This window comes from Pelodiscus sinensis, chromosome 6 (assembly GCF_052426305.1).
Source record: "Pelodiscus sinensis isolate ZL-2025 chromosome 6, ASM5242630v1, whole genome shotgun sequence".
NCBI lineage: Eukaryota > Metazoa > Chordata > Testudines > Trionychidae > Pelodiscus > Pelodiscus sinensis.
This window is the reverse complement of record NC_143057.1, coordinates 36,464,230-36,481,768: the sequence shown is the minus strand read 5'-3', so window position 1 is coordinate 36,481,768 and position 17,539 is coordinate 36,464,230. Positions and strand designations below refer to the sequence as shown.

Below are 17,539 nucleotides of genomic sequence, written 5' to 3'. Positions count from 1 at the left end.
TGGCGTGTAAACACTGGTACTTGATTGAATGCAAAAGGTTTTGACATGTGTGATTAACACTCCTGCCTCAGGACAACGAAGTTTTGCCATGGCAAGTGAAAGTGTGAACACGAAGTGTGAATGCTTTCCTGCTGACAAAGCAAAACTAGGGTAGAAGTATTTTGTCTGGAAAAGTGTTGACAAACAGTGTTCATGCAAGCTGACTTCTAGCAACAAGACTGTGACAAAGCTGGGTAGTGCAGACTTAGATTTTCTTAGATGCTTTCAGGTACAGCCTACCAAGGAAACGAGATTGAGCCCAGATATCTCATGTGGTATAGTACAACACTAATCAAGGAGCTACTGGGTCATTCTAACACAGTCATTTTAATTAATGAATTCAGCAAAATGAGTTCTTCCTCAAGGCAATAAGTAAAATAAATGAACATGCTGTTCTCTGCCACTTTTGATAGGCTTAGAATTTTATTTACAGGAATTAGTGGTGGATTTTTGGAATTCCCCTATATTATAATGGTGTTGATTCAATTTTTTGCTTCACTGCTCAAGAAATAAGGATGGAGTTATTTGGGAGGCATGAAGGTGTAATGGTTCCTAATAGGAATGTGTCCAAATGGTTTCTGAGAATTGCATTTACAAAACCTGCTATCAAATAATTAAACTAGTCCATGCAACTCCTATTCAACCTGTTCCTTGAACTGTATTTCTGTGCCTTCTTTTTAAAGTTTTATAATCAAATTTCTTTGAGATTATTAATGTTCCTGTGTACCTCTGAGCTCTTGTCAAACTCTGGGGATCATATTGCTTCATCAATTTTCTAAGATATAACTCGGCTCAATTAAATGTAGCAGATCCCAGATGAATATGTATACACATCAATACAATACATCTATTTTTCTACAAACTCAATTCGTAAGTTCCTGATTTAGCACCTACTAACATCAAAGGAAAGATTCCCATTGCTTTCAATGGGAGTCAAATGGGAACCTTTTAGATAAGTTCACCCAGTTCTTGGCGTTCTGTACATCAGACAAATCAACAGCCATAGATTTGTGTTTGGAATGATAATATTAAAGGATTTGGAGGTGAATTAAAAAAACCTGCCTGATTAAGCATCATATTTCTACTTACCAAATTGAGGAAGTTTAATCTGAGTTATAACAGAACTCTGCCTATATAAGGCTACAAACAGTATACTCTAGTACAATAATCAAATTACTGGCATTCTCATTTGTTTTTATTAACTACTGTTTTACATAGCTCGTAGTGTGATAGCCCCTTTGCCAATACTGTAAGTATGAAGGTTCCCCACCTCGATCTAAATAGATACTGTGCAGACAGGGAACTAGAAGTAAAAAAGCAAAGTGACAAGAGTGAAGTTCAGCATGAGATGATGACAATTATGGTCTTGCAAGAAATTGTGTGATTGAAAAAAACAGTGCAGTGCATATCAAACTCACTCAATTCTGTAGCCCTTCTCTAGGGGCCTTATACAATGGAAATGCTCAGGATGACCTCAGTAGAACTTGGATCAACTCCTGGGAGTGGCCTTTTTTCAGCGTGTCTCTAGTTTCAGATCAGTAAATGTTTAACTGGGGCAGACACAAGTCTTAATATCCACCTATAAATTGAGAAATTGCAATTCTCGCCTTCAAAAAAGTTTATTATGATTATTGAAAGCCTTCACTTTTCCAGGGTTACTGCAGATAGCCATATACAAGAAGGTGGAATGTTACAGATAAGCATAAATTTCTAATCTCACCCTGGTTCTGAGTTGTTCTAGATGTTAAGTCTTAAGTCTCCTCTGTATGAGATTTCATGTGTATTAAAAAGAAATGGACTCAAACAATCAAGTTCAGATTTAGATAGGACCTCACTGCCAATTCTAGAGTAGTTCTGAAGTTGTTCTGATGCAGGGTTCTGGTTTAGACTAATTGGTACTATTGATTGGTATTTGGTTTCCTGCCATCTTAGAGCAGTGGTTCACAAAGTGCGGTCCATGGACTTCACCACCTCCCCGGTGGTCCATGGTTTGAGCTCAGCCCCCCCTCCCATGAGATGGGGAGCCTGCGCTGCCTCTTCACTGTGTGGTGGAAAAAGGGGGCTGTGCTCCCCACCCCACCCTGCTGGGGGAACAGCAGCAAGGCTTTCCCAGCTGCTGCAATTGGTTGCTGCTACCTGGGCAGAGGTCTTGGCGGTGCCCTCTCCTGCTGCTGCAGCCCTGCATCCAGCCCCATGGGGAACCAGCTTCATTAGATGGGAGATCAGCATCCGCCTCCCCATGCTGTGCTGTGGCACTTGCCTGTAGGCCCCCTGCCTCCAGGTACTTCCCAAGAAAGGTACCATGCCAGCCACTGAAGAAGCCCTGGAAGTGGCAGGGCTTGCTCCACATGCTACAAGGCTGGGAAAGCACCCAGAGGAACCTGGAGGTCGTTCCCCAACAGAACCTGCCCATCCTGCATTCTGCTCAGTGGTGCAGGCAGCTGCATTTCCAAGGTGGGGAGGGCTGCTCTGTAGGGGAGCCATGCTGAGTGGGGCTCTTCCAGTTGCCAGCAGAGGGGGATGCCTGTCTCCCCAGTAGGTTGGGGGGGGGGGGTGCAGTCAGAAGGAGCAAGGTCACCCTTCACCAAAGAGCTGGAGAAATGCTTCTGTCTTGCATTGTGCCCAGTGCACCCCACCCCCTGGCTTGCTCTATACCATCACAAAAAATCTCAGAATTCCTGTGCTGACAAGGGACCATTTGGGTTGCCATAAACACAAAGCCAGTGCAGAGGACAACAGAGGAGCTCCCCCGCCCGTGCTGAAATGAGTAGCAATTCTAAACATTTGGTTTTCGGTTTAGAAACAATAGCCTGTAGGATTGTGCTACTTCTGGTAGCAATATATCATAAGAGCAGTTCCTGCTACCAGTAGCACAATCTCTCTACAAACCACTGGCCAATGGGAAAAGGGGGGGGGGAGCAAAGCCAGATAAGCATCCCCCCTCACGACCAGACCTCTGCACTCCAATCCCCTCATTCACTTCCTTCCCCCACCAAGACCTTGCACCCCCAGCTTGCTCCTTCTCCTTCCTGGCCACACTCTGCACCCTCCCTTGCTCCTACGTCCCTCCTGGCCAGACACCCTACCCCCAGTCCGTTCATGCTCCCTCCCTCCTGGTCAGACAACCTTCCTCCTGGCCACACAACCCCTCTGTGCTTCCCGCCTCACAGCCTGCTCCAGCACCCTCCTTCATGGACAGGCACCCTCACTTCTGGCTAGACATCCTCTGCCAAGCCCCCTCCTGCACCTTCCTTTGCTTCTGCACCTCCTCCTTGGCCAGACACCCTGCTCCTGCATCCACCATTGTTCCTGCATCTTTCCTCCTGGCTGCACACTATATCCTCCCTTGCTCTTACTCCCTCCCCCTGGCCAGACACCCTACTCCCAGCCTGCTTCTACACCCTCCCTCTCCCAGACCTAGCACTCTCATCCCCTCTTGAACCCTACCTCCCACCCAGGTAGTGCACACCCATCTCTATCTCATTCGCTGGCAACCCTGTCCCACACACTGAACCCCTCATTTTTGTCCCCAACCCAGAGCTTAAGCGGGGGTCCACAAAACCTACTAACTCCAGAACCCCAGAAAAGTAAATCTGGCCTATGGGAAGTCCTGAACCTCAGTCCTCTTTGTTCTTTCCTCATGGGGCTGGGGTGCCAAAGGAATGAGGTGTCTCAGTTGGGGGGGCACATCAGTGAAGGTTAGGGGTTTTTGGAGGTGTTTTTTGCTTTTTACTTGTGTGATCCCCAACTGATTTTTCTGTGGGTCAGTGGCCCCCAACCCAAAAAAGGTTCCCCACCCCTGCCATAAATAAAAAAAACATGGAAACCCTTTTTGTTGGACATAAATATTTTACTTTATTTAAAATGAAGTCTGATAACCTAACATGCAAAAGTTAAAACACTTAATCTGTTTAATAATTTAAATTAAACCATTCTCCCTAGCTGCAGCACTAGCAAAATGGCTTGGGCGTAATTATGTAATTAATGGTGAGTTTCCATTAGCAACTGGTGGTCCGTAGAAAGATTTGCGTTGAGCCCGGTGGTCCATGGGCAAAAAAGTTTGAGAATCACTGTCATAGAATAACAGAGAGATAAGGAAGGTGAGGTAATAATTTCTATTGGTCCCATAAAAGATGTTATTACTTCACCGACCTAAGACCCAGTAAGACCCAGAATATCTTACTGCCCCTGTATAAAACTATGGTATGCCCACATCTTGAATACTGTGTACAGATGTGGTCTCCTCACCTCAAAAAAGATATTTTGGCCTTGGAAAGGGTTCAGAAAAGGGCAACTAAAATGATTAGGGGTTTGGAACGGGTCCCATATGAGGAGAGGTTAAAGCAACTGGGACTTTTCAGTTTAGAAAAGAGGAGACTGAGGGGGGATATGATAGAGATATATAAAATCATGAGTGGTGTGGAGAGGGCCGATAAAGAAAAGTTATTTATTAGTTCCCTAAATAGAAGAACTAGAGGACACCAAAGGAAATTAATAGGGAGCAGGTTTAAAACTAATAAAAGAAAGTTCTTCTTCACACAGCATGTAGTCAACCTGTGGAACTCCTTGGCAGAGGAGGCTGTGAAGGCTAGGACTATAATAGAGTTTAAAGAGAAGCTAGAGAATTTCATGGAGGTTAGGTTCATAAAAGGCTATTAGCCAGGGGTTAAAATGGTGTCCTTGGCCTCTGTTTGTCAGAGGATGGAGAGGGATGGCAGGAGACAAATTGCTTGATCATTGTCTTCGGTCCACCCTCTCTGGGGCACCTGGTGCTGGCCACCTTCGGTAGACAGGATACTGGGCTAGATGGACCTTTGGTCTGACCCAGTACGGCCGTTCTTATGTTTTTATGACCTAGTATCTCTAATATCCAGGAACCAAAACTGCTTCAGTTATACCGCATACATATCATAGTGTAAAGTATTCTGAGATCTTTTACATATCCTGTACTATAGAAAATATGCAGTGATTGATTGTTTATTTCGCTTTCTGAGGCACAGGACTGTAATTATGTTTGGTATTATTTTTCAGTCCCAGAAATCTTGGATTGAAGGAGTCTTCAGTAAAAGAGAGTGTGCAAAAGTCATCCCCAGCTCAAAAGACCCACACAGGTATAGTTGTGGGTTTTGATTTTCTTTTTGTTATGTTTTAAAGAGAGTCAATAGATGTTATAGGGATACTTGAGTAGTTTGGATGCTCTTCTTATAATTTTTTGCAATGCCACATTTACATGAGTACTACATAGCCACTGTGGCCATGCAGACACTTGCATCAATATGTCATATGATGACTATTAGTGCATTTATTAATACATAACGATAGTTTGTGGTTCATAGAATTTAAAACCAGAAGTAACCATTTGATCATGGTGTCTTGCCTCCTGTATGTCACAGGCCATGAGATTTCAACCAGTTACCCCTGTATTAAGCCCAATAACTAGTGTTAGCTTAAAGCATTTCAGTGCTCAAGAAACTAAAATGTGTAATGCCTTGTAAAATTGATAACACCAGCTACAAGTATTAATAAGGTAACAGTGAACATTCTAAATATAACACTGAACCTTTGGACTAGATCTTCAGCTGATGAATACAGAAATAGACAAGTTTCAATGCCATTTCCTAAAATTTGTACATATCTTTTTTTTACCCAGTATTTAATAATTTGGCAAATCAAATGATTTTTGTATGCAGTAATACCCTGTTTTATTGACATATTCCTCCAGATGTCCTGCAGGATGCCAGATATGCCAGAACTTAATCAGGTAAGGCCTTATCTATATGAAGCTATGCTTTCTAAAATGAGCTGAAGAAACAATTGGGTTTCTTAATCTTGCTTTGTAGAAACCAGCATGGAGATGTAAAGGATGTCAGGCCATTAGGAAAGGGTTTTTTTTTTTTTGGTCTGTTTTCTTTTGATCTATTATTATGGAGAAGGAGAACACACTGGTCTTCATCTAGCTTTGTGGTTTTTAACAGGGTCCTGTTGTAGGCAGCTGATAGTCATGCTACTTAGGTTCATCATTAGATTTTTGATCCCACCTTTGAAATTAACATTAATACCATGCAGAGCTCTCATAAATGTGCATTTAAAATGTTATTGTAAAGGGCAGTTAGATTAGAAAGTTGACCTTCCTTGACACTTTCTCAGTATTGAAAGTCTGCTTCCCAGTTCTCCTACTATGATGTTTGCTGAATCTGGAAACAGAAACAAAACAGCTAAGAGTTACTGTTAAACCAATGGCTAACAAAAGGGTAAAAATAAAAACTGAGTTCAATGATTGGCTGCTTTTTGTTTTACTGTACAACCTAATGTGTGTGTATATATATATATATATATATATATATATATATATATATATATATATATATATACCAACTAATTAAAAATTTCAAAACAAAATATTTTTTGTTTTGATAAAAGTTGTGCACAAAGGTTAATTCTAAAGGATATTTCTGGCAAACTTCAAATAGGCATAAATATTGCAACGGATTAAACAGGATTTATTGGGACAGAAATACAACCAAGGTCTATTTTGGTCTAGAAATTATTCACAAATCATTCCAGATGGTACTAGTTATATTTGATATTTGTAAACATTGGCCTTATAGTTTTGGGCAAATTACTTTTCAAACTGCTGTCTGGTCTTAGAAGGATCATTAAAAGTTGGCAAACATTTCTGAGAGTGCTGGTGGTTATACAAATATTTGCAAATAATGAATAGCATCACCCCACAGATATCTGCTAATCAAATCTTAGTTGTTTAATTGTAAAATATATAGGTGAGTCTGTCTATTAGTCTACCAACTTTACTAAATACATTGGAAAGGCTGACACAGACTTCTGAGCAGCATCAATTTTCAAATAACACTATAACAGCTCTGTTAGGGTGCGTCTACACTGCACTGCTATTTGGAATAACTAGTATTATTCCTAAATAACAATGTGAGCATCTACCCAGTAATTCTGTTATTTTGAAATAATATTGAAATAACAGACGGCTTATTCTGACTTCTGTAAACCTCATTCTATGAGGAAAAACTCTTCTTCTGAAATAGCTATTTCGAAATAGCTGCAGTATGGATGCTCCACTGCTGCTATTTTGAAATAGCTCCTCACCAGGCCATTCTAAGTAATTTCTTCCCAGTGCTTCTTGGAGCTGTAAATCGGGATGGCACATTCACATTAGGGGAGCCTGCCTCGGACTAATTTTGAGGCTTTCCTGTAGTGTGTGTGCTCTATTTTGAAATAAGCTATTTCGGAATATATCTTCCAGAATAGCTTATTCCAAAATAACTGTTCAGTGTAGATGTACTCTTAGAGCCCTGCCTGACTCTCATGGATGCTCAGCAGGCTGCTGTATTGGATCCAAAGCTTTGGATCCCATATGCTTTTAAGTTTACTAATCTGAGCAGAATTCAGGAACTGTCTCCAGGTCTGGCTCTTAGATACACTCATGAAATATAAAGTCCAACTCCTGGAGTAGCTGCCCTAGACACCAAATTTCCACAGAAATGTAAGTATACCTTCTGCACAACTTCACCCTTGTGGGTACTCTGGTTTACTGCCTCACCCATCCGTGAGTTTGCGACTGTCAAAGGAAATAACTCACAGACTTTTAAACACAGATACAGCACAATAGATATAGAGAGCTATTTGGGGTGGGCAGAAGGGGAACTGCATGCAAGACCCTGCCTCAGTTTCCCACTCTCCTCCTGAGAGCTCTTATGATTGTAGTCAGTGTCCTTCCAGGGAATCTGTCCGAGCAGAACTTGGCCTTTAATGAAGTTCACATCCCTTCTATCAAATGACCCCTCTGTGGTCTCCAGGTCTTTTTTCAAGTGGTTCATTACCAACTTGAAGATCAGACTTGGAAAACTGGTTCCTGTGGACAACAGCCTGTTCACTGTTCTAGAAAGCTTCCATAAATCCCTTCAGGTTGACTCTTTTGATTATCCTCTATTCTTATCTGCTAAGTGAAAGAATTTCCCCAACACCACATGGGTATTTCAGTTCAAGATGGGGGGGGGCGCAGTGCAGACGTGAAGACATAGCACGTTTTACAATTAACACGGTGTATGCAAAGCACAGTAGGGTTTAATTAATATATATCCATGTACAGACATATCACAGAGTGTCTGTCTAACCTAGGCACTTGCAGCACTCCTTATCTGTGGAACATTTCTTATGTTTATAGTGCGTGTGTTATGCAGCCATTTCCTTTTCTGGAAATTGGCTCCCACTCAGGCAACATTTATGAAGCAATGACAGACTGTCACTATAATTGTCAAAGGATTGTAGACTGTGTAAACTGCAGTTTACATGACACCGTTTCCTAAATATAGCATTAAAAAGGGCACCGAGAAGGAGGAAAGCTCCTTGAGAGGGTCAGTCTGATCTGGCTGGGTCTGGTGCCTCTCTCATTTAATTTCTCTCTTCAGGACAAATCTTTGCGTTTAGTGCTGCTGCTGAGGCTTTCCCATTTTGCAGGAGGAGTGCCGATTTCCCTGCTTTGCAGTGACCTTGTAGAAAGGGTCTTTGTCGCAAGAATACTTCAGTCATTCTGAAACGGAGGGTTTTTTTTTAAAAAGACTAAGTTATCACAATGGGGAATGTGATACTGTCAGCATTACATTGAGAGCCCTACTTTGCAAACTCACTGACTCTGCTCTGGAGTTCCCAGCTTTCTCCTACTATTACAACTGGGTTTTGCAGCTGCATCATTTAAAGTGTTGAGGGCTCCTCTTTGACTCCTTTGTTCCTGCAAGGCAGGATTTCCCAAACTGCGACTTGCTATCCTTCTGTGTGCTAGCTTGAGCTCTCGCCTAAACACGACAAAGTAGCTCCTTTGAAATACATTATTATTGTTATTAGAACACTTTCTGTTACATGCACATTTACAATCAGTTGGCATACAGTAAATAACTGCATAATAGGTATTTAACCATATATTCCTAGTGTCCGATAGGTTGCTTATAAGCATCTATAACATCCATGGAATTATTTATAATAGTCTGTGTCACATACTAACTCATATAATTTATTAGCCATTTAAAAATGTTTATAAATATACCCTTAATATAAGGTGTGATTGTTGTTAGTAGAGCCACTCAGTTTTTACTGGATCCATGAGCTTCCATTAGAGTAATTTATGGTGGCAGATGATGAGTCACCCTCTCTTTGGGCAGGCTAAGTATTTAAGCACCTGCAGCAAGAGAAATAGCTGCTGGCATAATTCTGTAATGTGTAAGATGATTAGTGTATGGTGGTTTATTGTGTTGGATGAAATTGTCCCCAGCCTTTGCAAAACACAGTTAAGCTTTGATGAACCTGATTACTTCTCAGTGCTATGATTCCATTTCTTGCCTATGCCTGCTTAACCATAGCAAGTGCTTGCAATAACTGGCTCCTACAGGCCTTGGCTACTGGATTGTTTAATTGGGATTGCTGTTGGCTCTGTTATTCAGTATGATGCCTGAATCAATAATAACCTAAGTGTGTTAATGTGAATCCCATCAGACCTATGTACCAGAGCCAATAGGGGTTTTTCAGGACCACAAGAGAACAGAAATATGTCCAGATATGTCCCTTTTTCTTCCTTTCCATTAAAGAGTCACAAAAATTGTGCTACAACTTACAGATGTGTCAGTAACATTTCCAAGAAGTAAGGAATATATAATTCAGAATCAGAGAAGCCAGAACAGTGTGAGGAAGAGCTAAGCCCCAAGGACTACAGGGAAAATTCATTTCACTGCATGGCAATAATCTTACCACTGCACTCTTTCTATGACAACTGTTTTCCCTTGCTTAATTATTAGTTAATCAGCTAGTCTTGTATTTCAAACATGACTTCCCTCATATAGTACTAAGTCTGTCACAGTATAAAAAGAGAAGGTTAAAATGGATTGGTTATTTCAAACCTTACGATGCATCATTCTTTGTGTTAGAGACACCAGGAAGCCTGCATTTCAGATTTCTCAGCATCTGCACAAGGAGATGATTGTCCTAAGTTTTGTGTAAAATTACACTTCTATTGTGCAGAATGACACTATTTTAAACATTGACAATTCTCTTTTGTGAGATATATATAAAAAAGTCTACAATCATTAAATTTTTTTCAGTTCTATATTGCTTTTATGTTTATTCTTATTTCTTGCTATTTCCTCCTTCACTTGGTTAGATATTTTTTATCGTTCATGTTTTTTTCTTGCTCCCTATATTTGATACATATGCTTCTTTTTATAGCTATTTTTTCTCATTAACAAACCATCTCCATTTGTAATAATCAGATCTATTTTTAACAGTGTGGGGCAAACCTTAAAAGATTTAGGGGTTTGGCTCAGAAAAATGGCAACAATTTGAGATATTTGTCTGAACTATTCATTCCAGCTCCTGCCACTTCTCTTCTTCTCCCATCCCTCCCTTTTGCAACAGGTACAAGTTATTCTATAGTGCCAACTTCCCATGTTCAATTCTTCACAAGCAGAATCTGGAAAATCTGCAGGTATCCATGTACCATACATGTGGATTGGATGCGGCTACACATTTTGTATCTGTTCAGGACTTCACTTGCAAGAGTTCCTATCTCTCTGGAAGACTACCATAAATCTCTTATCTATGATCCCACTGTTTGGTTCTCCAGGTCTAGTCTTTACTGTGGACTTTGGATCAGCTATTGATTTAAAAGTTGTATGTGCTCTGTTTCAAAGGTGCTCAAGCACTGAGTGCAAATATTGGATGCTACTAGAGTACTAACTGAGGAGTGAGGCCAGGGGAAGGCAAAACTGAGGGGGTATGGTGGGATTGAGATTTATCAAAGCAGCCTGAATCTTTAACATTTGAGGTTCATTCAGGGAAATAATTGTTATTCAGACTAGTTTGTCCTTTCAATTAATTGGTTTGCTTATCCATGATTTTTGGAGCACTAAAAATACTCTTATCTTTAATGCAGGTAGACTGGCAAGATTTTTCCTATAGAACTAGACCCATTTAGAGGGAGAATGTTGCCAAGGGCATGGCTGATTTTAGAATATCACAAGAATATTTTAAAACCTGAAATGCTCTCAGAGAAGATGCCAGGTGTATTAATGAATTAAGCTAGAAGGTGAGATTAGGAACTTGTTGAATAACAATAAATCAGTGACTTCTGCTGTGGGTTTTCTATGCCAAGTACAATTCTTCTAATGTCTAATTAACATTCTATTGTACTTCAGTGGGCATACTTTACATTCAGTTAAGTAATAGCCAAGAGATTAAATAATATATAGATTCTTCTTAATCTCTATACTGTTAAAGGGCAATCTCTGTCCTTGTAATGGGGGTTCCTGGGTGCAAACAATACAAATAAATTAATTATCATCCATCTTAATATCCCAGTACTTACCTTAACTGCTGTCCAGAAATCTACACGGTTGAGCACAGCAAGCCTGAAATTTGGTTTTCTATTTAATTCAATATTCGTTTCTGGACTTGGCAAGCTATACAACCATTTGCAAAGTATAAGAAAGAGATAAGTTCCGGAGGTAGCTGTTATAATTTTTCCAGCATATGAATCACCATGTAGTGGTGTGTTTATGACATGTCTCTTTGTTCTTATTAATAGTTAGATTGATATATGGTGTGATGCCGTCTTTGCAGATATAGAAAGTGGTATTTAGGATAAGCTACTTAACACATGATTTTATTTTTAATTTGAGATGTTGCTGTGGACGGCTGATTGGAGATCATCCTGGGATAGATTGTAGTTTGCCTGTCTACCAGTCTAGCAGAGACCAGGGGAATGAAGAATGGTCTGTCCAAAAGCATACACATACAAGTCCTACTGACTCATTTGGAACAATCAATTTCCAGGATGGAGATCACACTTACCATGCCAAGGTTTGCCTATCAACTACAATTTTACTTGATTTTAACAATGCTGATTTAACATTTTTTTTTACTATGCTAATGCTAAAGAAATGGGACAAGTTAAAATTAGCATTAGGAGAACCTAAATCTGTTTGGTTCAAACAAGAAAGCAAACCAAGTTCAAAAGAGCCCAATAAAACATGCATACAGTGCCTTCATGTTACACTGTAGGTCTAAGAGCATAATGTAGTCAAATCTCATTCTGTAGACAAGTTAATGATGCAGAGGTAAAGGAGCTGTCATTAGATTTGTAAAAAGCTATGAAGTCATTATTTTAATGATGTCACCCTGTGTCATGATAGGAGAAAATGACTGAGCCCCAGGTATTCAGCCCTGGGTCCTCCAGTAGTTTGTATTATCAAACTATGTCATCAGAATTGGGTTGATTAGGTTATCATTCAAAAGCCCTTTCTCCCATAGTACCAAACCTGAAAAATATAGACAAATATGTACATTTATATTTAAGAAAATATTTAAAAATCAACTTTTTAAAATTCTAATATTAACACAAGGGTGTGTTGCTTTCACAGAAAGATACTGAACTTTGGTAATACTAGGGAAGTTAGCTTTGACAAGTAGGATTCAAAACATTTATTCACCAGAATTATTATTTTCTCAGTCTAAGGCACCACTCCTAGATGCATTATTACAGTGCTTCCTCTCTGGGCTATCCTTCTACTTTTCCAAACAAAGCAGGTGGATGTCCAAATATTTTCAGGGTAATGAATATCTGATCTTTGCACACAGGTATTTAATTAGCTGAAGGACTGTTTTGAGAGTGCATGGTATTTCACAGATAACTGTGACCAGTCCATCCTTTAAGATATATCCATGCTGCATAGAGGAGGGTAGTTTTGGATGCACCTAGTCATTCTGGAGCCATTCCATTTCTTGCTGATTTGCCCTCTTAATAGCAGGCAGAAACATATCCCTTATGGGTGGCCATTTTTCTCTTGTTTGTTTCTTGGAAAACATCCACCAATGTAGCACTGCAAGTTTTGCAAAATTGGTCTTCAAATACTGGACTTGACATATGAATGCTTCCAGTGCATTTATGACTCCAGCAGTAATGATCTCAGCTGTTCCTAGCACTTCTAGAGTGAGGAGAGCTTTGGGAAATTGAACTAAATGCCATTCAATAAAGTTGATGCAACTCATGAATTCCAGCTGAGCTGCGCAGTTTGCATCAGTAAAATCAGTGTTTGTTTTAGTTGCTTTTACCTTTTGAATGCAACACATTATGTTTATTTTTGGTGAAGCACTCAAGGTGATACACAATGTCATATGCATGGATGCCTTTTGGGCCCGTGCATCTATTCAACTTTACTTTCTATTCAGCGTTCTCCCTCAGAGTGTCTGCCTCATACCATTTTTCACCTGTCTTATGTGTTGAATGGTGCTTAATGGATGTCTCTAGGCTTCTCGCTTCCTATAGAATGCTTCTCAAAACACATGTTGTGCGTGACATATACGATAGTGTTATCTAGATCGGTGAGGAGCTGTATCAGCACTTGTCCTTTTACCTGGGGTGCCCTGCAATGCCTTGCTGTTATTGCTACCACCCTGGATCCCTCACAGTCACCAGCATTCAAATTCCTGATTGTCTGGCAGCATGCCAGCCACACTCTGTCTCTCACCTGGCATGGTTAGTTCTACAGGGTGATTCCAATACACTTCCAGTCCCAAATTTGTCCCTTAAAATGTACGTTTTGTTCTGTCCAGCAACAGACAGATCAGAGCTATTAGACAGCTATTAGATGTCCTGGACAGATCAGAGCTATTAAATCTGTTGTCCCTTTAAGGGGACAATATACAACTTGCACCTTAAAAAGCAATTTAATTCAAACACATTGGATTAAACAATAACACAAATTTATTAATAAAAAAGATAGGATTTTAAATGAGTATAAGTAATAAGGCATAAAACTCAGAAATAGTTATAAGGATAAAGATATAACAGTTCCTAGTATCTAACTTTACAAACTGTCCTTGGTTCAAGATAAAGTCCTTACCATACCCTTCCAACAGTATCCCTGATGAAAATCTTCAGGTCAGGGTCTCTTCCCTAAGACCCAACAGCTGTTTCTTTTGTTGCCTTAGGTGGAAGAAGGGAGAGGGACCAGGGGAGAGAGACGTTGGGGGTCTTTGCTCTTCACTTTTATACGTCAGCCCCTCTGACATAGTGCTATCTAGGCCCTGGTCTACATTAGGGAGTTATTTCGAAATAACTCCCCTTATTTCAAAATAACAAGCAGAGCATTCATACTACCAAACCTGTTACTTCAAAATAATGGGCTGGTTATTTTGAAATAATGGCTCCTATTTTCCATGAGGAATAACACTTATTTCAAAATAGTTATTTTGAAATAGCAGTGTCAAGGCTGTTCCCTACTCTGGCACTCGAGTGGGGTCAACCTGTCTCCACGCCACATGTGGGACTCTCTGTTGTACATGGGACCCTAAGAACCGTCTTCTGAACCCAGTCTAGCACAAACCTTCCTCCCGTACCTCAGGATAAGAGGGCTACTCGAAAAGTAACCATAGGTTCCCTCTTTACTGGACTGTCAAACTGAAATATCACTGTGCAAATGAGTCATCCCAACATACAGCACAGCAAAAAAACAAAAAACAAAAAAAACAACCACCTCCTCGGTCTCCTTCATCTCCTGAAGATTCTGACTCGGGGAATTTCTGTAGGAGCTGCTCTGAGAAGAACAAAGCAACCATGAAATGTGTTCTTCCCCCAAGCTGCCTTAAATCAGCAGGGTGCAACAGGGAAGACATTCCTCAGCACTTTGTTCCTCACCTTCATGGAGTGTAGCACATGGGATTTTTGTCAGCGTCTTGTTCTCCTGCTCCACTTCACATGGGATAATCAATACTGGCGTCCCCAACTCACCCTCACAAAGTGCAGTCTGGCAAATCAGACCTGTCTGTTTCTTCTCAGTGGGCCATATTCACAGCCTCACAAAGGGAATTTTTCCTGTTTAGGGCAGGAAGACCAGCAATCCAACTCAGAGCTAAATTCCCAAATAATAAAATATTTTTAAAAACCCAGAAGAAATAAAAGGATGGACTTTCAAGCAAGTCTGTGCTGGGCATTCTCAGACATGAAGGTCTTCAGATGCCTTAGATAAACTATCTGCCCTTCCTCCTGCACCCTGTGAGGGTAGAATAGGGATTTTCCTACCACACTTAAAGGACTAGAAAAACCATTGGGTTATCATCTTGCTGCTGAGGATCACTATCTCCTAATGTCCTATTGCAGGTTGCTATGCCACAGTCCCATGATCACCTCATCTCCACATCCTTCCCCAGCAATGGCTCTGGAGAGATGGGAAGGACTGCAGCCCATGACTGGCAGGCTATAATAGCCCTCTTGTCCTATGACTGCTGTTTCTTTCTACCCCCTCCTTTGGACACAAAAACTATCAGGGGACAAAGCCAATATAGATGAACAAAGAACTGGCATCTCACCCTATGAGCCCTAGCACATTTTCACAAGCAGTGCTAACATGGTTGGCCTCCCCCTCAATCCATTTAAAAAAAGAAAAGAGAAGCTTTAGAGCTTCTCCTTGGCGAGAGGTTAGGACAGACAGACAGATATGGGAGCAATAAAACCTGTCACTCACATAATGATGCCTTTACCTCAAATCTCTCTCTCTGGCTGCGTCTAGACTGGCAAGTTTTTCCGCAAAAGCAACTGTCTACACTGGCCGCTTGAATTTCCACAAGAACACTGGCGATCTCATGTAAGATTGTCAGTGTTCTTGCAGAAATGCTATGCTGCTCCCATTTGGGCAAAAGCCCTCTTGCGCAAATGCTTTTGTGCAAGAGGGCCAGTGTAGACAGCTAAAAACTGTTTTGCACAAAAAATCCCCGATCGGGATAATGGCGATCGGGGCTTTCTTGCACAAAACCGCGTCTAGATTGGCAAGGACACTTTTCCGCAAAAATTGCTTTTGGGAAAAGCATCCGTGCCAATCTAGATGCTCTTTTCCTCAAATGCTTTTAATGGAAAAACGTTTCCGTTAAAAGCATTTGCGGAAAATCATGCCAGTCTAGACGTAGCCTCTCTGTCTCTCACACACGGAGCTCTCAAGTCAAATCTCTCTCTGTCTCTCACACACACACGAGGAGCTCTCAAGTCAAGTATCATCAAAATTCAGGATGGAGCGTGGATTTTAATATCTGCCATCAGAAAAGATGACTGCATGACATCACTAAATGTGAAGTGTAGTACAGAGAGAGAAAGAGGCCCCAGAGTTTGTGAACCAAAGACAGGCCATGGATTAAAGCAGGTACTTACAAGTTCACTGCCCAGTACATGAACTTGGCAAAGTTGCTGCTAGGGCTGCTAGAATATAGGCACTCCTAATAAGTCGTAGGCACTAAAGATTCACTAAATACATTCCAGAAGGCTTGTGCAGCTGCTCCTCAATCTAACACAGAAGAAGATGGTTTGACAGAATAATGATCAGAGAGACAGCAGGAGCAAAGTAACAAACAGATGTCATGAAACAAGTACAGTGGTATATAGTTTGTTTCTCAGCCTATAAATGTCAGGGTACCTTGCCTTAGCTCTTAGTGTGGCCACAGCTGATTCTCTGGTAGCACTGGGAGATGCACTGCACCCCTGTGCCCTGCCAAAATTATAACTGTAAAATGGGGTGCCCTCCCATACCCCTCTCTAGGTGGCCCTCCTTGCACTCCCTCCTTCAGCAGGCACAAATCACCCCTGAGTATGGCAGAAGAGATAGCAGAGATTTCCGCTGCTACTGGGCCACTTCTTGCTACTGGGTCATTCCCTTTCCATCCAGAGAGGATATGAGATTGCTAAGACTGGTCGTGTATTAGAATCTTGGGAGTCTGCGCTCTTACGCCTCCTACAAAGAAATCAGCAAAGCAGCCACCTGGTCATCTGTCCAAACTGCTTTCAAATTGTACAGAATGGACATCAGTTGAGTTGATGCTGCCTTTGGTAGACAGCTTCTCCTTGCTATAGCATCCCAGTAATTATTAGGAAAGGATTATTGTCCTTTTACATCTATACATAATTGTATATAGTGGTTCCCCTCTCCCCCATTGTCTCTCTCAAGTGGACATGGCAAAATCCTAACGTCATGTATTTGAGGACCTCATTATAAATAATAATAGGGAAATTTATCGGGGCCTTATATGAAATTTTCCTATTTTGAAATAATGAGGTTGAGAGATTGAACCCATCCTGAATGGGTTGTTAACTGGAAAAGATTTGGGATTATTAACTGGCACTCAAAGTTTTATTGTTTATTGAATTCCTTGCTTTGCAGCAGTATTGTTCTATTTAGCCTTAATGCTTATTTTTCCTTACTGATATAGTAATTAATTCTCCTAGGCTGTGGAAGTGATTCAAATGGCAGTTTCTCACGGGTGGAGCCATACCTCCCCTGCCTCTGATAGGTTTGTCTGTGCCAAGACTGCACAGAGCAAAAACCCAGGAAAATTTGTAGGTGAGGTGTGGATATATTTCCTGGTATGAGTTTGTTGAAGTTTAGTATTTTGGTATTAGGGCCCAATTTGTATGCTTTTCTTTTTCATACCACAGGAGCAGCTA

At 40.9% G+C, this 17,539-nt stretch overlaps 1 protein-coding gene across 1 annotated transcript in view; it reads left to right on the top strand.

The window, feature by feature from the left end:
* The window catches only part of TRPM6 (transient receptor potential cation channel subfamily M member 6), a 132,660-nt gene that overhangs the window by 14,147 nt on the left and 100,974 nt on the right, over positions 1–17,539 (top strand). The window contains exons 2-4 of the mRNA XM_089779237.1: positions 5,071–5,150; positions 5,762–5,800; positions 11,733–11,913. Coding sequence (XP_089635363.1) covers positions 5,071–5,150; positions 5,762–5,800; positions 11,733–11,913 — 300 coding nt within the window. The remainder of the gene's footprint in view (positions 1–5,070; positions 5,151–5,761; positions 5,801–11,732; positions 11,914–17,539) is intronic.